Raw genomic sequence first — 25524 nt, 5'->3', positions numbered from 1 at the left:
TATATATATATATATATATATATATATATATATATATATATATATATATATAGCCTCCCCACAATATCGTGAACATTTTCATATTTTGAGGTTCATATTGTGATAGTTATTGTATCATGATGTTGTTGATGATTGTTGGATATTGTAATTTGTTACATAACAAATTCTCACATGACAAATCAATCATTCAGAACATTTTCTTACCACTCAACGTCATTACGCTGGCAGACACAAATATGTGACTTCCCATCAATATATTAATGTTTGGGACTGCTGGTGTGATGATCTGCGCTCTCTTGAGTGTGGCCACTCCATGGCCTTTCTCGATCTAAAAGTCCAAATCACAAATACACACACACACACATATATATATATATATATAATTTCCTTCACTGTGTTTTTATTTTGTTTCTCATTCTTTGCCTTTTTTAAACAAAATATTCAATATTTAATTGTTGAAACGATTGTTGCAAAAAGGGTATGTTTAAGATGAATACATCTGTGAAAAGACATTATCCATAGTATTTTTTAGCTGTTAATTCATACAGGAATAATGTTACTAAAACCCCAACCGATTAGTAGATCAGTGATTGTCCTCATTAAGTTATTTATGTATGAACTAACATAAAGTACATCATGGTGTGCGGTCTTGCATGCACTTACAGGCACTCTCTGAAGAGATTCAGAAAAGCTGCTCTTTTCGCCATCCTTGATAAACCCAAACACCACAAAGGCCGTCCCATCTACCTCTTTACCAAATAGATATCTAAATCGCATGGAAAGGAAGTGAAATTCTCACAATGATTATAAACGAACGTAGAGCACAGACACTTGCTTTTCTGCACCAAATGACTTTCACTTACGTGGCTGTGATGTCAACAGTGAACTCTTGACTATCGTGATAGAAGAAGGAGACCAAAGGTTTTAATTTGACTTCAAAACTGGGGAGCACTGAAAGCAATGAAAACATTTCATTTTTTTAATTGGATAAAAAGTAACAGACTTTTGTGTGAAACGATTTACAATATGGTCGGCTCTCACCATACTCTTTGACCTCAAACTCTGCAAAGTAGCTCTGCTGTGGGTGACTTTGGAACTTGGCCACTATTTTCCAGAGTCCAGGACTACACAGAAATGCAAACAAGGTTTTAAAATTCATTTGAAAAATATACTCTGGGGAGAGGTCACACTCTTGTTTTTTGTTTTTGTTTTTTTTCAAATAGGATTTACCTTGCATTGATAAACAAACAAGGTTTCCTCAATATTTGAGTCAAAGAAAACAAGCAGAATGATGTAAAAATAAAAAACATAATCACCTGACTATCTCAGCAAGTTTGAAGTTTCCACTGTAGATCCCAGCCTTCAAAAAGACTGACTCAAGAGGTAAAATTATGTCTTCAGGGGTCTAAGGATAAAGAATATTGAACAAATCATCATCAGCCTGACGTTTCTTTCTGATCATGTATTAGGCTGCGAAGACGCCACAACAGGGCGGTCAACCCAGGCAATTGTTTCGGGCCCTGAGTTGAAGGCAAGAGACGGCCTGACATTTGCCCATGTCAATGAAAAAAAGCACTATTACGACTTCATCTCTTGCGTAGGGCCCCTTATTTGCTCCTTACCAACAATACAATTGGAACAACACACTGCAATAACAAGTCAGAGGAGGAGGATATTAAAAAACAAAACAACTGATAGTGATGGGTTTGAATGTGTATCTGTCACAAAAGAGGTGGTACCTGTAAAGAAGTGACCCCACTTTTTCCCCAGTGCCACCAAGCACCCAAAAAGTTGATCACACATCATTAGCTCATATTAGTTAAACAACAGATCAGCTCCTAAGCGTGTTGAGACCTAACAATATAAATCTGTTGAATTTGTTTACACAGAACATGTAGAAATGTGTCTTATGAGATGAACAATTCATTTGTTGTTGAACAATATCAACCTCAATTCTGCTGTCAGATTTTTCTATCCAAACGCCATACTAATACTAATACTTCCGTATGATAAATGTTACTCGCAATTATTATATATTTTTTTTCTTCGTTTTAGTGTTTCATTTGATGTGAATTACTAGCTACTAATGACCTCACTTTCACCTACTGTCTACCGGCTGGGAACATTTGAGATAAAAATGCTAACCATCATCTCAATGATTACGGTGGCAGCATCATCATCTTGATTTTGGTCATCTTTCTCGATAGGTATCATGCTAGGCGTCAGTCCAAACATCCTGTAGTTCACTGAAAGACAGCAAGACACATTTTATTTGCGATAAGTTGTTTTGAGCTACGTGGCTGATAATAACGCCACCCGTTGCGCACCCGTGCTGTCGGGGGTGTAGAGATTCTTGTCCGTCTGGATGAAGATGTATCCAGACTGGAAGGAGACTAACACAACTTTCTCCAACAGCCGGTCAGGGAATTGAGCTTGCAGGTACACATACTGCTTCATGGTGGGGTCTGTGCTAAAGTCCTTTGCCGGTATCTAGGACAAAGACGGATGTGTTGTATTCAAGTGTTCAGAGACATCCAAAGTATAATCATAGTGTCTCTGTTTTACCGTAATTTGTCCAAAGCCTTGGAAGTTGTTAGCACTAGTCAGGGTCACAGACGCACCCAACCCAAGCTTTTTGGTTTTGGTCGGATGGTTCATCACGTTTATGTCCACTTTTATGTCACCCCCAGTGCAGTCTTGACATTCCACAAAAATGTTTTCTGCTGTTCCTACCCGCAACAGGTTGGGGGAAGACATCACCTTCCTGCAGCACATTAGAGTGAGACTCATTAGAAGCTATACGGATCTTCAGTCTTGGTCACAAGATTAGGTTCAGCAGCACAATACTGACGCTCAGTAGCAGAGCTGTATTTAAAAAATAAGATGCTGCTAATTTTAAAATTGCACTAAATATTACAAACAACATATTGTTACGATTGATTTTCATTGCATACTGTAGTACTTTGTGAAGACAAAAACATGTTCTATGCAGCCCCACTAGTCTAAATATGGCATTCTTGCGTTCGTGGAATATGAGTTAAGCAGCAAAATCCAGCCGTTTTTATCCATCTCGGGGGACGGCCATTTTACCACTTGCTGTTGACTGAAAATGACATCAATGTTGCTCAGGTGGTCTCAGGTAACAACCAATCACAGCACAGCTTCAGAAAACAGGTGATTTGTGATTGGTCGTTGTCTGAGCACTGAGCAACATTGACATCATCTTCAGTCGACAGCAAGTGGCAAAATGGCCGCCCCCTGAGATGGATTTAGCTTCATAACTAATATTCCACATATGTAATATTAATCAGAATGTCATGTTTACACTAGTCAGCTCACATATAACATATTATTGTCAAGAAATGTTTAAGGTTGACTTCCACTTTAAGCAAATTGTGGATATGTGCAAATATACGTCTCTTTATGCAAGTATTTATACACAAGTGACGTCTGTATTTGCATGTTACGTGTATAGGCACATCTATGTATACGTCAAAAGGTACACTTTCAGTATGTATGACAAAAGCAAACTCAAATTATGGCTTTGGGAAAAAAAAGCTTGTTTTTGACTTCCACTAAACATCCATTTTATTAACATCCTTTACATTCGACTATAAATTCATGATGATGATGACCCTGCAGCCATCCAAGAGGCCCTGAGCACGTTTGCTTCGTTTCACCCAGCACTGTTTACTGTGTTTGATAGAATGAAACAAATAAAGGCTGCCTGGCCGTATTTGACCAAATTACCTTGACTTGTGGAACTGCAAACGAGTGGTCTGCTAATCATTATGCGAGTGGGCTATGCCAAAGTTTACAGTTCATGAAAAATAGACAAGCAGGCAGGCAGGGTAAATAACATTGTTACATTTAGAGCTATGGCATTGTACTGCCCAAAATATAGCTTTTAGACATTATGTGCAGCTAGGACTTGTTGTCACATGGGTAAGTTGTCACATTGCAATTATCTTCTCCACCAGAGGGCACATCTAAAAAGCAGAATACCAGTTTTCTTCCTTTATATGGTAATGTCCTAACTGAGAAGATAACAGCACATTGTGAGCCGAGATGAGCGCCAATTGAATATTTGACACAACCCCAAGTAATATCTATACAGGGAGTCCTCAAGTTACGGCGGAGTTCCGTTCCAACGCTGCCGAATTTCGACTTAAATCGGATTTCCCCGTTAAAGTTGACATTTACATTAAAATACTTACAGTAATTAAAAAAAAAAAACATATTTGCGTGACCCGGAAGAGCCGTAACCAATATTTCATGTTTCTGCACGGACATTCATTGCTGACGGATGGCAGAATGGAGCTAATTCAAACTTAAACACAGATTTGTGACGCGCCTGATGGCGAGCCGACCTGCTGATGGACATCCGTTGCAAGAGGTAATAACAACACAACTTTAAATAACTTTAAAATGGCGTGATTACTGTGGGAAATTAACGAAAAAGAAGATGCTACCGACGAGGCACGGGCGCCGTAAAGTCGAAACGACTTCAGTCGTGTACGACGTAACACGAGGACTCCCTGTACATATATACGTATATGTTTTGAAACCAGCGTCTTGTAGATAATAATCTTAGCAGTGATAGATGTGGGCTTGTTAGAGGAGAGGCTAAGGCATCTTGTCATACCTCAGTTATTGTTTTGGTTTAAGCTAACTTTAAACTAGAGCTAGTATTAGCAAATATGGAAGTTTTGTGTCTGTCATTTTGGGTTATCATGTGACATGCAAAGTATGAATGAAACAATAAAAAATATGAACCCCTGTCAAATTGGTTAAGTATGCCAAAATTGTCATTTAAATAATGAGTCTGAAAGCGAGGAAATTCATTTGTCAGGTTTTGTTTGAGTGTTTACAAATGGATCTTCCAGTTGTTGTCCACATTTCAGGACTGGTTATTGAATTTAATTGTGATTTTCCAGTGTAGTCCTTTAATGCACGATTTATGATAACCTACATCAGGATTCTTGAGGAATATATATTTTTTTTTTTCAAAGATTCATTTACATAGGCTGGAGGCGTTAAGGAAGGTAAAACAAACATTTGAGGCTGAGAGTCCTGGCCTACATTCAAGCAGTTTCTAAGGACTTTAATCCAGTGGTTGTTGCATAATATTTTATGTTATAGATTGTTCAAAAGGCTCTTTGAATTAAATGTTATTTGGCTGAAATCAATTTTAACTTTTAAATAAATAAATAAAAGGAGAACAGCAATAATTGTGTCCTTGTTTTATTGAATCCAGTGTGACATCTTACCCCATATAGTGAGACAACCTAACTATGGTGGGGGCAACATATCACATGTTCACCCTCTTTATTTGATTGCTTATAACTCTACACTGACACAAAATATATAAATGAAATTAATAAAAAATATATACCTGAGAATATTTTTGTTCATCTGGTACTCATTTTGTTAATATATGAAGTATTGATTCCAAGAAATACCTAAAAGTGTACAAATGTGACCAAGCCCTGGTCTCCCTATACTTTTATCTTAGTCACAAACACCTAATGGTTTCAGGCATTAAAATGAAGAAGAAATTGAAGAAAAAGTCTACTTACAGTGGAACACCATCAACCACAGAAGACAAATAGGGAAAGGCCAGTGAGGCCAGCAGCCACAGAGGAGTTGGACACATGGTTTCCCCGATCCTGAACTGAGTTCAGGACTGCAACGCTCCCCTTTTATATTCCACGCAGCCAATCTCCTCCCATAAAGTTGGTAACACAACATCATAATTTCACGTATAAGCAGTTGGCAAACTGCTGAAATTGGCAAAGGTCTACGGAAGAGACATTGAGAAATCAATGGCTTGTTTAACGGACTTTCTTTTTGATGAAAAGGATAAATCAATACAAAAATGTCCAGAACAATGCACAAACAAACAAATGTAACTCTTTGGATGATTTGATGAAATATGAAATGTAACATATTCGATTACACATTATTTCTATCACACAACAACAATTCAGTTGTGAAAGATATACATGTGTGCGGAGTTTACACATTTGCGTTGGTTTTCTCCAGGTATTCCCACTTTTTCCCACCGCCCAAAGACATGCTTCTTTGGTTATTAAGCCTGAACCGTGAAATAATTGACACAATGGAGCCACATGCCCAGAATTTTCTGAGTGTCTTTATCGTTTGTGTTTACTGGCTTTCCATCTTTTTGTACACTGTAGTGTACAAGTTTGTATCCTTTGCAATTTCATACAGCATTTTGAAATACATGTACGGTGTGCAATCAAGCCTTTCCTCAGTCTTCTTTACTTTTCCACTAATCTTTTCTTTTGGCCCCTTGCTGGCCAGTTGTGTCCTCTTTCTCATCTTTACTATTATCTATAATTTCATCTACTTGCAGAAGGGTTCATTCCTCCCCTTCACGATCATCTTCATATAACTGCTCAACCCCACTTGAAATTTCATCCATAATCATTTTTTAAAGCATCGCCAATGTTGAATTTTTTTTTTTTTGCCATCTTAACTCACATACTGATGCACACAGACAAACAGGTTATTGTCTATTTTTTCCCTGAAATTTGTGATATTTATGAGTGAAAATCAGAAAACAAAAGTAACTTACTAGCAGATATACTATAGCAACACTAACGAGCAATCAGTCATAATACAACAAATTGCATGTCTACTTTTTTGCTGTTGAATCTAATTTAAATATTTTAGTAGTTAACTTAATTTTTTTTTACTTTCTCTTCTTCAAAATTTGACAGTTATTCTTCAAAATCAGGTGTCTCTCTTTTCTGAAATATGCCAACGTTACATGGAAGCCATCTGATGGAGAATTACTGCTCTCTATAGGATGATCAGTGAAATGCATTTAAAGCTTTTAAAGTGAAAAACTATATATACTCATGAAATAGAGGGCTCAAAATGACATGTAGTATATATGATACCTTTCGTTATAGGGTATTCATCTAAATTCCCCATAGTCAATGTAAATAAAGAGTCACGGATCCAATGAAGACGATAAAAGTAATTCGTTATTATTACTATTTTATTTTTTGGTACAGTCAAAGTTCATTTTGTTAGCTTGCTGAGTCAAGTTTGGGTTGACCAATCATGACTGAAAATGACATCAATGTTGCTCAGGTGGTCTCAGGTAACAACCAATCACAGCGCAGCTTCAGAAAACTGGTGAGCCGAGATTGGTTGTTACCTGCGCCCCGAGCAACTGTGATGTCATTTTCAGAAGAAAGCAAGTGACAAAAATGGCCGCCCCCTCAGATGGATAATAACGGGTGGATTTTGCTGCTTAACTCTAATTCCATAAATGCAATATTAATCAGAATACAGTGTTTAGACTAGTGGGGAGCACATGATGCAACATTATTGTAAAAAAAATAAAATTATATATATATATATATATATATATGGGTTGACTTGCTCTTTTTAAGTAATATCGGGCTGCACTACTGGACAGATTAGCAGCGTACATGCTGAACTCAAATTGAAGGAGGGGGAGGGAGTAACATACACAAACTTGGGAGCAGTGCAGCTAAGGAAAACGCTACGAAATAGAGGTTAGACTGTTGGGAATAAATTAATAAAATGTCATGGAACAAATATTAGAATTTAGGTTGTAATTGTAGGTCAGTGTTTCTGTTTAGATCAACATATGGAATTGTGGGTGTCAACAATTGAGACTAGTGGGGCTGCATAATATTATTGTCAAGGAAATATTAACTTCCCCTTTACAGTTCTGTACTCCCTGCAAAACATTTTTTTAAGTGTCAGTAGCATGCAATTTTCTCCGATGACAAACGTTGTGTGTGTAAGCATACCATCCAGTATATTGAACCGATACTCCAATTGCAAGTTGACATGCTTATTACCCTATAAATCTGAGAAGTATTAACATGTCAACAGTTGAAATCAGGTAAAAAATTGTTGGCTTCAACCTCAAAACAATTATGAAGATCCCATTAAGCTTATAATTCATCTCCTGAGGCATCGTCTGCTAAACGTTACTTATTTTATTGTTGCTTTAGGACACGACGTGGCAGATTTAGGACTCAGATATAGCAGTTTGAGGCCAAGGCAGATATTTATTCAACAAAAAAACTCCTCGTTTCGAGGAAAAAACAAAGGCTATTAAATGTTAAACTAAAGGCGCTCCAAAAGGGAGGATGTCTAAACTACAAACAAAACAATATCACTCCTTAACTAAAACTATACTGTGGCCATACAAAGTTACAAACCAAAGTTCACACAAGAGACAGGACAACAAGGCTGAGGACTGTGACTGGCTTGAGTGGCTCTGACGAAAACACCCTAAGACAGGGGAGACGCAGACCAGTTAACACGTGAGGGTAATGGGAAACAGGTGGACGCAATCAGGAATCAGGGTTGACACTGACGCCACATGAAGAAGGGCAAGTGACCTGAAACGAAAGGAGTCAAAATTTTCAAAATAAAACAGGAAATGACAAGACAACCTCAACGCGGTGTGACACTTTATGCTTGGGTGTTTTTTTTTAAATTAAGTCCAAATTATCGCACTGACAAGTTGATTTTAGAATTTGGTGTCAATTAAAAGATTATTTGCCATTTATTATGGCCTCTGACAAGAAAGTTGATCGATATTTTATCATGAATGTATCTCAAATGCATTTGTCCACATAAAAAAAAGAAAAATGGTTTAATGGTTCACAATTTCATTTTTACCCCATTTTTTTTCATTGCTTACTTAAGGAACGCGTCAACACTTACTAGGCTACTTTCGCCCCCTCTGATGATGGTTTTGCAGCATAAAGGTCCTCATCTCCGACAGTGTTGCCGCCTGCGGAACAGAATGCCCCCCTTCCCCTCTCATCTCTTGAGCGTCTATTCTCCACCACCACGCGGCGCACACGCAACCCGCCGCGCGTATCGTGCGTCAGTCTTTGTGTATCCACCGTGGACCCAACACGATGACACGGCGAACAAAGAACGCGGCTGTGATGCCGCTGTGATGCGCCAAAAGCGAGACAATTCCACCTTAAATGCCGTCGCGAGCGCCATTTTCGGTCCACCTTAAGCGCACATTGTGGCGGACCACCGAACGCCAAAGTACCGAGCGGGCTTCCGTAGCGGTCCTCCAGCCGGGGAGTCGCACGTACTCCGCTTCCAGCTTTGACACAGCAGCGCCACTTGAGGAAACAACAACACACGCTCTTGGGCCGAACCCCAAGGAGAACATGTCGGGCGGACCCAACAAGTACCGAGAGTGGATCCTGGAAACAATCGACTCTCTTCGCTCGCGAAAAGCGCGTCCGGATCTGGAGAGAATTTGTCGAATGGTCCGGAGGCGACACGGGTCAGACCCGGATCGCACCAGGGCAGAACTGGAAAAACTGATCCAAGAGCAGACTGTGCTGAAAGTTAGCTACAAGGGCTCGATCTCCTACCGGAACGCAGCCAAGGTCCAGAGGAAAAGCAGAAAGAAGAGTGAAGACCTCGTGAACAACAACAACGGCGACAGCGCGCTCAGCTTCACCGACCAGGAGGACGACTCGGAGCCCAGCCCGTCTCAGCAGAAGCGCGGAAACGGGAGCATCGGCGGCGACGGGCCGGCGGCGGCCCGCCTTGTCGTGCAAGAGAAAGCAAGTGCGGCCAAGGGAGCACAGGAAGTCCGGCCTGGCCGCGACGAGGCACTCGTGCGAGAGAAGCAGCCGGGTCCGTCCGGGGATGACACCCGCGACCAAACTTGCGCAGGAGGCGCCAGCACACGCAAGCACACAGTGGTCCAGCAGCCCAAACTTCCAGTGGAGGGAGGGGGCACCGGATGCAACTCGGACCTGAGCGACCGGCTGGTGGCTTCAGTCTGGAGCCTGTCCGAGATTAATCACAGGGGGGGCGCCGTCGCCGGCGGCGGAAAAGGCCCCGTGAAGCCGCTGGGGCTCAAGGAGGTTTTGGGCTATTTGAGCAGCCAGGACGAGCGCCTCTCCGAAGAGAAGCTGACCAAGGGGAAAGTCAAAGTGGTCATGGAGCGAGAGGTGGCCAGGGGCAGGCTGCGCAGGACCCGCTGCGGGAACATTACTCTTCCTCACAGGGGGATGACGACGACGGAGACGTCCGCCGTGAGTCTTGCAAAGAGCGCGCCGCAGCCCGCGATAAAGGTGGGCGACACTAACTTAATATTTGCAACACGTCCGGACCCGCACGGCGTAGCGAAGCGCTGTCTGCTGTTAAATTAATGAAAGCTGGCCGAGATCGCGCACGTTGCAACGTAATGCACTTCCTCCATCTTAAAAATATACTGAATCATGTAAAAATGTTCGTTTCTCGGTTATTAGTGGGACGCGTACATGGGACAGGCGTAGCCTATTTTCCCGTCTTTGCGTGTGTTTAAAGCACAAAAGCTGCAGGTTACAGTTCAGGAGCGGCTCCCGAAAAAAAAGGGGAGGGGGGACGCGCGCGCATGTTGTGAGCGCGTTTCTGCATGGCGCGTGCACGAACGAGATCTTCTTCGGACGTTTCCTTTTGGCTCTCGAGATCGGTGGTCGTGGTTCTGACAACCCTATCCTGTCCCTCGACGCTCCCTCATTTGCATAAACTAACTTCACACTTGGCCTGTTTTTTTATTTTATTTTATTTTGTATTTTTTTATTTTATTTTATTTTGTATTTTTTTATTTTATTTTATTTTGTGTTTTTTTATTTTATTTTATTTTATTTTTTATTTATTTTATTTTATTTTATTATTTTATTTGATTTTTAATTTGATTTTTAATTAGATTTTTTGTAAATGACCCAAGTTCCTATCATCATTCAGTCCTTTGTATCGCCCTTCTTCTCCTCTCTCTCCGCCCACATGCGTGACGTTGGCACATTGGTAAACGATGAAGTTACAGAATTTGAATATGAAAATAAAAACGAAACAACAATAGACAATTAAGACGAAAACAAAGAGATGTCAAGATGGCTATATTTCGGTAATCATTTTAATCATGCAAGTCACCAGGCAACCTAAGGGCAATGACTGGTACTTAGCCCAGGTGTCACATGTGGGTGGCTCTTTAGTCCCTCTACTGTGGCTCCCTGTACATCTGAAAGAAAAAAAAAAGAAGTAGAAATTAATATTTTTTGTACATATTCATTTTTTATATTTTTAGGTAAAATATTCTTTAAATTCATTAATGGTTGAATAAAAAAGAAAATTTTTATATTTTTTTAAAAACATGTAAAGAGTCAAAAAAAATTAAGTTGGTCACAGAAACAGACGGAAGGTAGATGAAAAAGGAAAAAATTTCAAAAAGTGACCATAAAATGTCCAAAAAGGAAGAAGAAAAGCAGACAATTTGCATAAAAATGTCTATTAAATTGCCAGGAATGCCAGAGAAATTATTTTTTTTAAAAGGCAGAAAAGAAAAAAATCAAAAAGTAACCGTAAAATGTCCACAAAATTGCCAAAAATGTCAGAAAATTCATAGCAAAAAAGGCAGAAAAAATGTCTAAAAAAGAAAGAAGTGAGGTAGAAAATTAGTATTATTATTGCCCACCCAAAAAAATCAGGATTTTGACAGAAAAGCAGAAAAGTCTAAAAATGTATGAAAAATTACCCCAAAAAAGTAAAAAATTAAACGGAAGATCAATGGTAGAAGAAAATGAAGCTCTACATAACGTGGCGGCCGTGGCTGGGGGTGTAGAGCCGGTCGTCCAGTAACCGGAAGGTTGGTTCGTTGATCCTTGCTCTCCCCAAATCATGTGTTGTCAATGTCTTCACACACATTGCCTCCAGTGCCACTCACACTTGTGTCTGAAAGGTGCGAATGTTTGGTGGTGGTCGGAAGGGCTGTAGGCACACATTGGCAGCCACGCTTCCATCAGCCTGCCCCAGAGCAGCTTTGGCTACTTAAGTGGTTTACCGCCACCACAGTGTGAATGTGTGAGTGCATGAATAATGCATCCACTGTGAAGCATCTTTGAGTGTCCAAAAAAAGCGCTATATAATTCTAATGCATTATTATTATTATTATTATTATTATATTGGATGCTGCATATTTTTCTGTTCTGGTGCAGCACTAATTAGCTCTCGGGCTCTCAGTACATGAAACTAACAATAATAACTGTTTTGTTCATCACGATGTTCAAATGTTATGCGGCTCAAGACAGATTTTTTTTTTTGTTGGCCTAAAATGACTCTAAAGACAGGAAATGTTTCTGACTCCTGACTTTGCCTAACATGTTTTTTGAGGTGGGGAGGGGGGTGAATGTGAGAAGAATGCTGAACTGAGATTCAAAACCCGACCATCAGAACTCTAAGGCTACTGTAGACAGGTGCAAATGTTAAGAAATAAAAGCAAAATGTACAAAGTGAACACACCCCTGTTAAATAACCATAAACCATTTTTTTAAACATCTTTCCAAACTCTATATGTCCTCGCTGCATTTGCCGTCTCTTCAGGAGAGCGAGCCGATGGACGAAGCCGGCGATGAGGATGGTGTGCAGGAGGACAGTGAGGAAGAGGAGGATCCCAGGAGTTCTAATGAGGAAGGAGGACCATCCCTGATCGCCATGACAACCGCAGCAGCCCTGATCGGGAAAGCCAGCGAAGAAGGCGAGATCCGGAAAGCGTCGGACGAGGAGAGCCTCTGTTATAGGCCGCATCGTGACGAAGGTGTGCGATGGTCAGGGTTCGAGAAGAATTCATTTCACGTTTAATATGTTTAGTACTGTAACCGCGCCGCATGTTGAGATGCTTCAGGTATTTGTGTACGTAAAGCTATCAAACTACTAAACAATACACATATTGGGTCTCATTAGATTCTGCTGGTGTACCTAATATTGTGGCCGGCGAATAACAGTTGAAACTGTTTGATGTATGTGGCCAATGTTTATTTACGAATCTTCCCTATATGTGCTGATACCTTCTCAGTCGTGGATCTCTTCAGTACGACTGGATGTTCCCCTCCTTTGTGCCCTCCTCCATCTATGTGCATCAAGGCAAATGGAGACGAAAGTCCCGGCACACCTGATCAATCACTTATGGATGTGCAGGTAAACTGCTATTTCTAAAATGATTTATCAAAATAAAACCATTCAATATTGTCATGACTGTTTCACCACTTGGTGACTGTGTCAATGTCTATGTGACTGTGAATGATTGTCAGTTTCTCTTTGTGCCCTGTGATTTTCTGGCAACCAGTCCAAGGTGTAGTCTACCTTTTGACCTTTCAACATTTCAAAAGCGTGAAAGTTAGGTTCATTCAAGCTGAAGCCCAAAATAATAGTGCGGCTATTCGAACATACGATGAAAAAGAAAATACTTATCAATATTAGAGGTTTCTGTTTTAGTAGATAACTTTGTTGTGTATGGGAGCTTTAATGGTTTAAGTAAGAATATTTTTGGGTATGTGTGAGAGGCTTTTGGTGTGACAGTGAGTTTTTTTTCAGTACTTGTGAAAGTTTTTTGTTGTTGTTGTGTGTAAGGTAAATTTGTGTCTGTGCGGCACCTGCAACATTGTGATTTTCTAAAAATGTTGTAGAAGTGATTTTTTTGGAAAATGTAAACATTTGTACTGGTAGACATGATTGGAATTGAACTGTTCCATTTTAATAAAACTGTTTCCTAATTAACTCATTCACTGCCATTGACGGCTATAGACGTCAAAAATTCATTGTAACTATTTTTAGATTAACATTAAAAAAATAATAATAATTTTGCTAACTAAGAGTATGAAAACCTAGAAAAAAAATATTGTAAATTTAGAACAGATATAAAATTTGTGATTAATTAGTTAGTTAACTAGTGACGTCATGTGATTAATTACAATTAAAAAAGTGTGGTCCAAATTGTGTTTTTTTATTATTAAAAATAAGGGCCGTTTAATCGTAATTAATCGCATGATAATTTTATATCTGTTATTAATGTACAATTTAAAAAAAGGTTTTCATAAAAAATGAAATGAAATGAAAAATTATTTAACTAATAAAAATAGTTCACATTAATTTTTGACGTTTATAGTCGTCAATGGCAGTGAATGAGTTAATGTGAGAAAGCATTAACATAAATGACTCTTTGCATAAATTAACAATTCATTAAAAACATTATTAAAGGGGATACTTGACTCATTTTCAGCAGTAAAACGTTAATGTTTTGTCTATACTTAAATGTGGTAACTTCCTTATTTTTCATGTACAATTAATACCTTTAAAATAAAAAAAATTCTACTTGCTGTCGACTAAAGATGACCTCACCTGTGCTGAAGAAACAGGTAAAGACCAATCCTGGCTCAGTTTACTGACCAAACCCAGAAAACAGGTGAGCCATGATTGGTCATTACCTACTTCCACAGCACAGGTGATGTCATCATCAGTTGACAGCAAGTGGAAGACTGTGTTTTTAATTAAAGGTATTAATTGTACATTAAAAATAATGAAGTTATCAAATTAATTCTAGACAAAATGCTAACTTTTCACTGCTGAAAATGACTCAATGAGTCAAGTATCCCTTTAAAGGTAATTTGAGCAAATTTCAGAAGTTTATATTAAACTGGTAGCCTTTCGCAATAACCAGTACCCAAGAAGTAGCTCAGAGCTTCAAAAAGGTTGTTTTACACCTGCTTAACTCATTCACTGCCATTGACGGCTATAGACAGTTTTTATTAGTTTAACATGTTTTTCCCACTTTTGTTAACAAGAGTTTGAAAACCTAGAATTGTTTTTATTGTATTAAAACAGATATAAAAATTGGGATTAATCGTGAGTTAACTAGTGAAGTCATGCGATTAATTACGATTAAAAATTGTAATTGCCTGACGCCCCTAATTTTTAATCATATTTTCTTTAAAAAAAAAGTTTATAATTTTTTTGTTTTTATTTTTTTAAAGAAAAGATTATTAAATATTAGCGGCATCAGGCAATAAAAATTTGTAATCGTAATTAATCGCATGACTTCACTAGTTAACTCACGATTAATCACAAATTTTACATCTATTCTAAATGTACAAAAAAATTCGAGGTTTTCATACTCTTGTTAACAAAAATGGGGGGAAAATGTTAAATAGAAATAGTTTTAATAGAAAATGTGTTGACGTCTATAGCCGTCATTGGCAGCGAAAGAGTTAAGGTTATCATAAGGCGGTTACGCTCAGGTGGTTTAGCATCATTTCAACTGTTAACAAAATGTTCTTTTTTTTGTTTACATGCAGGGTCAGATCCACACCCAGTCGGGCCTTAACGGTGAATTCCTCTTCTTATAGTGTGTATGTGTGTACACTGATGTTAGCAACAAGAAGAGGGAACCAAACTGTCTTTTTTGGGCAGGTGTTGAATGTAAGACAGAAGAAGGCGTGTCCTCATGCCTGCTCACACCCACTGCCTCCCCGAGTGACACCAGCCTGTCAGAAGAACAAGGGATGAACGGCGGAGTCAATAATGGAGGGTGAGCATACTCTCATCTATCTATCCATCCGTCCATCCATTTTCCACCACATATCCCATTTAGGGACACGGGTACTGTAAAAACTGACATAAAAAAATGAAGGCTTAAGAATTCGTAATAGGAGGAGCTTGAACAATGAACAACACATTTTCAATTTCTAGGTTTATAAAGATAGAAGGTGCCAGGGGGAGCCCAGTGGACTGGACAGTGTCTGATGTGGTCACTTATTTTACCATCGCTGGTTTCCCTGAGCAGGCCGCTGCCTTCGGGACACAGGTAAGGATGCAGCTCCTGTTTTTACCACCAGGTGGCGGTGCAGACGAGCCCAACAGTTCCACATTTGATTCACTTCTGTGGCATGGCCTTACTCTCTTTAGGAAATCGATGGGAAATCTCTTCTCCTCATGCAGCGAAATGACGTTTTGACTGGCCTGTCAATCAGGCTTGGCCCCGCCCTCAAGATATACGAGCGCCACGTGAAGGTTTTGCAAAAAACGCACTTTGAGGATGAAGACTGTACATGAAGTAGACATAATGTAACAATTGCACGAAACAACTATATATGCACTTGGACACACATACACACTTTACTTCGTGATTTAAAAAAAGAACAAAAAAAAAACTAAATTTCTATCAATCAGTGTACAAAGCATCTAACAGTAGTCAGGTTTCCATCCAAATGTTTCAAAATTGTTATGCACATTTTGTGAAAATGCGCAAAACGGACATGCGACTTATGCTCGTTTCCATCCGCTCTTCTTTTGTGAATAAGCGAAGTGCGCATTATGTTTGTGCATGCGTGAAAATCAAGAAAAAAAAAAAAACTTGCTACCACACAAAGCTGTCATTTGAATGGCGCCGAATGGAGTGCCGAAAGTGTTTGCGTAACTGCACACCTTAAAGCGTGCAAAAATTGTTTAAACGACTTTCAGCCGTAAGTGACAAAACGACAGGTGAACTTGTGACCATTCTTAACTGTCTAATGGAGTTTATCAGCAACAACAACAAAAAACACCATTGTAAAGCTCGAGAAGACGGAAGTGTACGCTTATAAACCTTCGTTCACTCTTCCCAATTTCCAGACAGAAAAGAAAGATTCAAACGGACGTATAGGAGGCTAAAATTGATTTTTTTTTTTTAAACACATTTATTTTGTCAATATCCTGAAAGCTATGGAACAGACGGAAGCATCACGAAGCTTGCTAGCGGACGTACGTGTAACGAAACTAACGGAGTGACGGTCATTTGAGAACCTGATTCTAGCCCCAATTGACCCCTTCAGTAAAGAAAGATTCTACCCGTCTCTTGATCGCGTTTTGTGTCCTCGGTCCAACTCCCGGTAAAGTGCACACATTCAATCAAATAATAAGCACTGTCAGCAATGACATGCTATTCATGTTTAAAATACATTCAATAAAAAACATCAACTTTCCAACGGTTGAAATGGTCCAAATCAGCGCTTCCCCCGTTAGACTCCATTAGTTTTCAATGACAAGTTGGGAGCAGGCTACCAGCCGGCCTACCCATAATCCACCGCGCTGCCGAGATGCCGTTGTAGTGACGGAACTTTGGGACAATGGGGAGTTCCAGGTGGGAATGTTGGTTTTGACGGACTGAACGGAAGTCGTTTGTTTTGTTGGCGTCCCTCCCGCATGAAGTGTGTCATTACATTGAAAGCTGATGTTAATAAAGCCATCTAAAATTGCATTAATCTTTTTTTTCTTTAAATAATTATAAAAATAATTGTGTTTCTTCGTCTCCCCAAACATATCTTACTTTATCATCCGCCATTTATTGTGACTACAAACGTGCGTGTGACGTAATATCGGTCAAAACGTGCGACGTATATACGGTCTTGTAGTCGCTTATTCGCAAAACAAGTTTCCATCGCCAAAATGGGCATTTTCCTTTTTTCGATACGCTTCAAAAAACACCCCCTCCGAGCGTAAAAACTTTTTTGCGAATGTTGGGCCTTTTTGCGAATTTTTGCCGTTTTCATTCAGTTTCTTTTTCGCAATTCTTGAAAATTCGAATAAAAATAGTTGGATGGAAACCCACCTAGTGTCTCCTTATCAGAATCATCTTTATTGGCCAAGTATGTAAAAAATCACACACAAAAAAATTGTCTTCGCAGTGGCAACTTGCCCAAGAAACAAGCCTGGCAGTTTGCTAATTAGCGCCCCAAGTTTCTTAGATGGGAAAAAATACAAATTAAGGGGAGAGGAAGCGAGATGAGGAATTACAATGACAAGTAACCCCCCCGCCCCCCCAAAAACATTTTTTGTTGACAATAATATTTGTATGCAGCCCCACTAGTCTAAATATGGTATTCTGGTTAGTATTGCGTTAGTGGAATATGAGTTAAGCAGCAAAATCCAGCTGTTTTTTTTAATCAATATCAGAAGGCGGCCATTTTGCCACTTCTGTCGACTGAAGATGACATCAATGTTGCTCAGGTTCGGTTTCAGAAAACAGGTGAACTGTGATTGGTCAGTGCTTGAGCAACTGTGATGTCATCTTCAGTCGACGGCAAGTGGCAAAATGGTCGCCCCCTGAGATGGCTAAAAACGACTTTGCTTCATAACTTATATTCCACAAATTTAATACTAATCAGAATGTCATGTTTAGACAAGTAAAGTCACATATAACATATTATTGTCAAGAATCCCCCTTTATAAACAATTTCTCTGCCAAACTACCACATGTTTTGCTTATGCTTGGACACAGGTTATCAACCCATCTATTTTCTATGCTACTTGTCTCGAGTCAAGATTCGAACCCTGAACCTCATCAAATGATGTGCTGACCACTTATGTATACAGTTGAAAGTTAAAGTACCACTGATTGTCACACACACGCCTCAGTGGGGTGAAATTTGCTCTGCACGTCCGTGAGGGAACGGTGAGCAGCCAGTTGCTTGTTTATGTCACACAAGGAAAAAGGTCATGTTATTATCTGGTTTGTGTACGCAATGTCATGCTCTTATTGTGGGTGGGGTAGTCAATACCATAATATTCATCAAAGATGATTACGATTAATATTAGGTAAGATTGGTTGTGGTTGGTTTGGTCGGGGACTCCCCTCAGTTGAATGGCTATTTATCTACGCCTATTACATGCATCAAGAGTTTTGAGACAATCCAATCATAACATTGAGGATTTCTGTGGTTTCAATTTGAACTTATACGTCACAGGGCACAGTGCTAATTTGAGTTTAATAAGAGGCACAGACTATCATCATACATACATATAAATATGTTAACAACTTGTAAATGTGTAAATGCGTTCAAGCCTCGTTGTCAAGAATTTGTAAATAACATAATCATTTGAATGGCGCAGGTTCAAATCAATCAGCTGCTGTCATACAAGCAGCCTTTAACCCAAAACTCTCACACGTGATCAGCATTCCAGCGTCTCCAATTTTACAGCATATGAATGTTTATTTTGTCATTGAAACACAGTTGATATATTTGGCTCCATTTTATAAATGCTGTCCTCCACGAGCATGACTACCTCCTTCTTTTGTCTTAGTGGCCACTTTCAACTGTCACACTTTCACTTTTATGTCGAGGCATTTAATGAACCTTTTCCATACAGTATCGCAAAGTGTTAAACACATTTGTTTGTCCTACTTGCTTTTGTTGTTTGCTTACTTTTAGTAATAAATCTTGAACAAAAAAATGCTCTCTCGTGTGTCGCTTCTGTGTGTGTATATTTCATGCTCTGCTCTCAGCGCTCTGTCATGTTGAAAACAGTAATAACCGTGCGCGCACACTGATGCAATAAAGGCGTCGAAGCAGGTACACGCAGTGCGGTGGAAACATGTTAAGTCATGGCTACTTATAAAGAGAGGGAGGGAAAAAAGCACAGAGGAAGAAGAACCTGATACTGTTGGCACTGATTAGAGCAGAAGGCAGATCATACCCGACTATTACAGTCTGACTGGACCCAGACGTACGAGTGGAAAGGAAATGTTTTCATTTGAAGAAGCTTCTGTGGGAAAACAGTGAGTTAAGTAGCAAATAAAGGACAACCTCAATTTGCCCGATACTGAATAATCTCATCTAATATTTGCCGCACTTCAGATTTTGAACAAAATTTCATTTTGCAGATAGAAGTTCTCAATAATTTTGTTGAGCGATGCTATTTCCGAGTGTTCGTAAATGCATCACGCGACTCACGGGATGGGGTGAGCGCAAGAGAGGTAGGTTGGGAGGCGAGTTGCTCGTGTGTCTTCTTTCTCACACTGTTATCCTGTTTTGACGTCGACTGCGGTCCACCTTGTTTGTGTTTTAAAAATGAAAAGTGATAAACTGGCGCCTGACGTCACCCGTCTGAGAGACAGTATGTACCCCAAAAAAATGTAGGACTGAGCCCTGTAAACCTAAGGCAGTAGGCCTAGTGCTTGATACTCACCCAAATAGTTTTTTTTAAATTGCCCATAGATGCCACAAGATAGCAGCAAAACACCTTTTTCCCGTTAGATAAGACAATTGCCTAACAAAATGAATCTTACTGCATCATTGTTGCTTGTCCCCAAGATGCTAAAATTTTGCACCAAGACAATACAGGATAACTTGGATATGTGCAAAAAAGATTGGGTTTTTGAAGTGAATGACGACAGATTCAGGTTCAAAATCAGCAAATTGATGAACTGTGAATGCATGTGGTTTCACTTGTGCAGTAGTGAGATTAAAAACTCCCACAAAATGTTGCTTATATTTCAGTACTTGTGTAAAAGGAAAATCTTTCACCTAATAGCGTGTACTATTAATGTGTGGAAGCTCAGTATGCAACAGAGGCATTCCAAATAACGAAATAGTGAACTTTAATATTTTTACCTTGTAAATATTCTGATACGTGTCAGTCACAATAATGTTATTTTCAGGCACATCCGACATTGTATACATTAAATATTTCACTGTACAAAAGTGCTTTAAATGTACTTAATTCATACATGACCATCAGTTGCGCAATTCGATAAGAGGGGAAATTATTTCAGGTTACTACATTTTAATTATGCGCAACTGATGTACAAAGTACATGCTAACTTTTTTCCCCAATGTACAGTCCACATAAATACAGTAAATATTTGCATTAGTTGTAATGAAACACCAAATTATTAGGTGAGCAAGAGATATATTCTGGATGCTAGAGATTTTTCTTTGTAACGTACAGTAGGTCTTTGATGCTAAATGAAGTAGGGTAAAAAGTAAAATTATGATCTGAATTTATTATTGACTATCAAAGGATAACATGCTGAGGTTATCCAGATAAACGGCGCTTCCTCTCAAAGACACTACAGGCTCTCTTTTTTTTAATTGGGGGTGTTTAATTACTGGCATACAAAGAGGAGAGTCATGGTGTTACGCACGCCTCTTTGTGTTTGTTCCTCAATTGTCACCCACAAGAAGGCAACTATCCAGGAAAAATTTAAGGGGAAAAAAGCCCCCAGGACGCGTGCGCTGGCACCTTCATGACTAAAATACACACGGAATGAGTCATCAAGCAAAGTATTACAGACATGACAGGCAACAGGTGGACAATTCTCCGCCATGTATTCTTATTCTATCTTTGTAATGGAACATTTTGCTCACTTCCCTGCATCTCTCTTTCTCATAGTTGCCATCACACACCAGCGGGTCTGCCAGCAGCCTTCTGTCTATATCGCGTCACAGAAGCTTGTTCCAGAGTGACAGGTCTGCCAGCAGCCTTGTTAGGCCTTGCGCAAACCGACCAAATATGATTGAATGTGACTGAACTGTCGCTTGGTCTGCCGTGCAGGCAACTAGTATTCATGAGTGGCTGACCATTGGCTTCCAGTTTTGCTACAATTTGAAATATTTAATCCAAAGTGAAAGGTGTCGCAAATGCCTCCCGCACACGGAGCACCACGGCTGAATGCAACTAAGCTGGATCATTGGGAAAAATACACTTTGCAACTCACACCAACTCACCAGGTGATTGAGCCTTGCACACGTAGCCAAATCACTGAAACACAAAAATGTTTTGAGGTGTAAGATTTATTACTGTATAGTTTTTGTTTGTTTGTGTGTGAACCATAAACAGAATGGCCTGTCAAGGAAGAGAGAAAAGGGACAAAAAATTAAAGGGGCATGTTGATAGTTGAAAGCTTATTGGCTCTCATTCATGACAGAGGCTGCCCACGCTTCGCTTTTTAGCTAGTACAGCTTGGTAGCGGTGAGCTGAATCTCGTTCTTATACCCATAAACTTTTTTAAATTTTTTAATTTTATGCTGAAGATTATGTGAAAAGAACACATGACTTACGATTGGCTGTTACGTATGCAATGTTCAATGTCATTCACCAATGATTTCAGATTGCAGGAAAACTATTATCAGACGGCAGACCAGTTATGATAACTTTAAGCAAAACATTTCATTTCGCCTGGTGTGCGGTGGGCCCAAGATGCTGATCTGTGGCCGTGAAGGCTGAAGGAAAAAGAGAGGAAACCGAGTATCCCAGTGAGATTATGAGAGTGAGTGAGACGCCTTGCATCATCGCAGGTTTAAACTTGGGAGATTCTGACTGGTGTATGTCTCAGCTGAAATATAATCAATCCACTACTCAACACAGACTCAAGCTGTGTATGCCTGCCTGGTACAGAGGAAGATGAAAAAGTTCCCTAAAGGGCGTCTGTGAGTTTTGTAACTTTCAGCCTTTGTAGTGGGAAAACACACAAAGTATATCCTGTATAAATATTCATCATAAATTATTCAAACATTATTTTCACTTTTTTTCTCTTTGTTGGATGAAGACGTTTACTTCATTGCAGAGACCAGGACGCAATACTGTAAATGAGTGGAAACATTTATGGTTTATTAGTCACATTATATCTAGTCATATGGAGAAGAAATAGCCCCGCACATCACAGACAAAGATTCACTGGTGATTGTGGTGTCAGGAAACAAAAATTCTGGAAAACGAAAGAGGTCCAATGCACACAGTTAAAAATTGAGCCACAATTTATTGACTTACACAACGCGTTTTACCGAGGGCTTGAACAGCCATCCATCCATCCATTTACTACCGCTTATCCGAGGTCGGGTCGCGCGGGGCCAGCAGCTTTAGGAGGGAAGTCCAGACTTCGATGTCCCCAGCCACTTCAACCAGCTCCTACGGCGGGATCCCAAGGCGTTCCCAGGCCAGCAGAGAGGCACAGTCTCTCCAACGTGTCCTGGGTCGTCCCAGAGGCCTTCTGCCGGTGGGAAATGCCCGGAACACCTCTCCAGGGAGGCATCGAAACCAGATGCCCAAGCCACCTCCAACTGGCTCCTCTCAACAGGGAGGAATAGTGGCTCCTCCCGGATGACCGGCCTTCTCACCCTATTTCTAAGGGAGAGCCTGGACACCCTGCGGAGGAAACTCATTTCAGCCGCTTGTATCTGGGATCTTGTTCTTTCAGTCACCATTGGTGAAGGTAGGAACGTAGATCGACCGGTAAATCGAGAGCTTTGCCTTTCGACTCAGCTCCTTCTTCACCACCACAGACCGATACAGAGCATCACTGCAGACGCTGCACCGATCCTCGATCTCTCGCTCCATCCTGCCCTCACTCGTGGACAAGACCCCAAGATACTTGAACTCCTCCACTTGGGGCGTGATCTCCTCCCCGAGCCGGAGAAAGCACGCCACCCTTTTCCGACTGAGGACCATGGTCTCGGATTTGGAGGTGCTGATCCTCATCCCAACCGCTTCACACTCGGCTGCTAACCGCTCCAGTGAGAGTTGGAGATCACGGCTTGATGAAGCCAACAGTACCACATCATCTGCAAAAAGCAAAGATGCTATACTGAGGCCACCAAACAAAAGTAATGTCTGTTATTGTTTCATTAATTTGTATGTACTGTGTCTTGACAATGACTTTAGTATTTTTGTATGTTTGGGTGACGGTCCATGCAGATACACATTTTTAATGTGGATCTTGAGCTGAATTAAAAAAAAAAGGGGATTTTGAGCTTTAAAAAGTTTGTAATAAAAAAACATAGAACCATGAGGAAATGTTATCCATTCAAATGTGTAATTTGGAAGGTTTTATTTGTTTATTTGATCAAGATTTAAGTGGTTACTTGCCATCAGAGACAAAGACAAGGGAACACCCCATGTAACCAAGAAAAGCCCTGTTGCCTTGATTCAACGTTGACAGACTTCCGGTTCCATGCATTGATGATTTCAAGCTCAAGATTCATATAAAATATTGGGTTCAAATGAATCTAGTTAAACAGTGCAAAATACCTCAAGATATACACAAATGTAGCAGTGTCTTTAAAAAGGCCCATTAAAAATAACATGACGTAAAAACCACATTCAACAGACTATTATTCCAAAAGGATTCCAATTGGCCCCCCAAAAAGCATATGCCTTTAAAATGAATGAATAAAGCATGAAACCTCATAAAATACATGTACAAATTTTGAATGCAACTCTAATTTTCTTATGTCACCATAAAGTTGTGTGCAACAAATAACTTCACAGATTTAGAGCAGCACTAAAATTGCATGAACGGTGTATTTTATTTGGCATAAAGTGCAAACATATTGTATAGTGGAAGAAAACGCACAAATCTCTAATAATAATAATAATAATAATAATAATTATTATTATTATTATTATTATTATTATTATTATTTATTTAGGTTTCCGTACTCGGATAGTAACGTTTGTATTTTTTTAAAGGGGAAGACATTTCTGAAGGACTTGTCAGCTGTTTACTTCCGGTAGAAACGGAAGTGATTCCAGGGACTTGTGTAGGTGACCGAACGGTAGATAGCTGAAGCATTTTGAAAATATTAATCCAGCATTAAAGACTTTCCGATTGAACAAATTAAAGTGTATACTCGATAAAGGACACCATGGGAGCTCACCTTGTGAGGCGGTATGTCACCGAGACCGACACCGAACCAGACCCAAAGAAGAAATTCGACTTCGACCCCATGTTTGGCTTTCCTGAGAGAAAAGAACGAGGTTTGTAGAAATAACTATTTGTGCGCCGTCGAATGATGGCGTTTTGTATATCATGCAACAATTTGATCAATGATAGGCGTAATCTTGCGAGAGCTTGTCATCTCGGCGTGTGCATTTTGAAAGTGCTTCAACTATATAATGGCATTCAACGTAATGAAAATCGATCACTCACGTTCCAATCTTTCCTAGTGAGTGGGACAGTGATTTCTTGTAAATAGTCTGGAAGAATGATGGCTGTTGCATTAGGCATGTTGTGCAGTTGATGATTCGAACACAGTTGTGATCTCGTCATATGTTTCGCAACAAATATAAATTTAATTCAGAATGGTGTGGAACGTTTGCACTAGTCCAGAGTTTTACAGCTTTCAGCACAACCACACCATTTCTCAGCACGAACAGTTTAGCCGCTATCTCGTACATTAGCGACTAATACATTATAACAAGACCGATGATTTGTGGGTCCTTTGCAGAGATGGTTGCGACCCAGGAGCAAATGAGCTTGGCCCAGCTGTCTGTGGAGCAGAGGGACTACTGCGCTCATCACCTCCTGAAGTTCATGAAGTGCAAAAGGGACAGCTGGCCAAACTTCCTTGCCTGCAAACATGAGAGACATGACTGGGACTACTGTGAACATCAGGAGTAAGTGTTTCCATCAAGAGTTAGTGTTTTGTTAATGGTTCTATTGTAGATGCTCGTGACTTGTTTACTCAAGCAACATTTGTATTTCATGTTTGATTTTGTCTCTAGCTACGTTATGCGGATGAAGGAGTACGAGAGGGAGAGGAGGCTCCAGCTGAGGAAGAAAAGAATTGAGGCTAAGGCTGAAGCTGCATAATGCAGCACATTTCTTCTCTCAACGCTGTATATAGGAGTAACCTATGCTGTTCACATTAAACAGTGCTGCTTAATTACATATCACCGTCTTCACTTCTTTTTTTTTGTACTAACATGCACATTTTATGTTCCATCTTTGTGGCCCAGTTTTAAAAATTCTAAAATCTCACCTTGGACTGACTTGCTGCAGTTAAAATGCTGTATTTTTATATCTCAGGAAGTTGGTTGCAAAACAACTAAAGGGTACGAGGATTGAGAAGACGAAAGGCAGAAAGTGAGAGAAATGCCTTGATCGTATGTGAGCAG

The 25524-nt window shown here is 39.8% G+C and overlaps 3 protein-coding genes across 4 annotated transcripts in view; 2 read left to right on the top strand and 1 right to left on the bottom strand.

The window, feature by feature from the left end:
* LOC147169989 (complement C3-like) overlaps nt 1-5669 on the bottom strand; it is a 34039-nt gene extending 28370 nt beyond the window's left edge. Inside the window, exons 1-9 of the mRNA XM_086083463.1 lie at nt 5580-5669; nt 2566-2764; nt 2328-2490; nt 2146-2246; nt 1317-1405; nt 1042-1124; nt 864-951; nt 664-766; nt 205-328 (exon numbers count right to left, since the gene is read on the bottom strand). Of these exons, the coding sequence (XP_085939589.1) occupies nt 205-328; nt 664-766; nt 864-951; nt 1042-1124; nt 1317-1405; nt 2146-2246; nt 2328-2490; nt 2566-2764; nt 5580-5656 (1027 nt within the window). The 5' untranslated portion in view covers nt 5657-5669. The remainder of the gene's footprint in view (nt 1-204; nt 329-663; nt 767-863; nt 952-1041; nt 1125-1316; nt 1406-2145; nt 2247-2327; nt 2491-2565; nt 2765-5579) is intronic.
* A 3267-nt stretch (nt 5670-8936) lies between these two features.
* samd1b (sterile alpha motif domain containing 1b) lies at nt 8937-19047 on the top strand. Of its 2 annotated transcripts, none has more exons than XM_086081658.1 (7): nt 8937-10094; nt 12421-12634; nt 12893-13014; nt 15168-15198; nt 15283-15400; nt 15562-15676; nt 15778-19047. In XM_086081658.1, the coding sequence occupies exons 1-7, from the start codon at nt 9018-9020 to the stop codon at nt 15922-15924; spliced, it is 1824 nt and encodes a 607-aa protein (XP_085937784.1). In that variant the 5' UTR covers nt 8937-9017; the 3' UTR covers nt 15925-19047. The 2 variants fall into 2 exon arrangements, with proteins under 2 accessions (XP_085937784.1, XP_085937783.1); XM_086081657.1 differs by having other exon boundaries at nt 8937-10133.
* A 5081-nt stretch (nt 19048-24128) lies between these two features.
* On the top strand, nt 24129-25297 carry ndufb7 (NADH:ubiquinone oxidoreductase subunit B7). The gene is made up of 3 exons (XM_086083106.1): nt 24129-24384; nt 24855-25023; nt 25132-25297. The coding sequence occupies exons 1-3, from the start codon at nt 24273-24275 to the stop codon at nt 25217-25219; spliced, it is 369 nt and encodes a 122-aa protein (XP_085939232.1). The 5' UTR covers nt 24129-24272; the 3' UTR covers nt 25220-25297.
* Nucleotides 25298-25524: the final 227 nt, after the last annotated feature.

The sequence above is a fragment of the Leptonotus elevatus genome, chromosome 8 (genome assembly GCF_054856555.1).
Source record: "Leptonotus elevatus isolate MCC_2025b chromosome 8, RoL_Lele_1.0, whole genome shotgun sequence".
In the NCBI taxonomy this organism is placed as follows: domain Eukaryota; kingdom Metazoa; phylum Chordata; class Actinopteri; order Syngnathiformes; family Syngnathidae; genus Leptonotus; species Leptonotus elevatus.
Note: the sequence above shows the minus strand (reverse complement) of the source record. Positions and strands in the feature narration are given on the sequence as shown.

What these genes read in the sequence shown, in the direction of transcription:
- ndufb7 (XM_086083106.1), top strand. Translation starts at nt 24,273, where the DNA reads ATGGGAGCTCACCTTGTGAGGCGGTATGTCACCGAGACCGACACCGAA. An exon ending in TCCTGAGAGAAAAGAACGAG is followed by an intron (nt 24,385 to 24,854) that starts GTTTGTAGAAAT and finishes GGTCCTTTGCAG; the next exon opens with AGATGGTTGCGACCCAGGAG. An exon ending in GACTACTGTGAACATCAGGA is followed by an intron (nt 25,024 to 25,131) that starts GTAAGTGTTTCC and finishes TTTTGTCTCTAG; the next exon opens with CTACGTTATGCGGATGAAGG.
- samd1b (XM_086081657.1), top strand. Translation starts at nt 9,018, where the DNA reads ATGCCGTCGCGAGCGCCATTTTCGGTCCACCTTAAGCGCACATTGTGG. An exon ending in TAGGCCGCATCGTGACGAAG is followed by an intron (nt 12,635 to 12,892) that starts GTGTGCGATGGT and finishes ATACCTTCTCAG; the next exon opens with TCGTGGATCTCTTCAGTACG. An exon ending in CACCCAGTCGGGCCTTAACG is followed by an intron (nt 15,199 to 15,282) that starts GTGAATTCCTCT and finishes TTTTTTGGGCAG; the next exon opens with GTGTTGAATGTAAGACAGAA.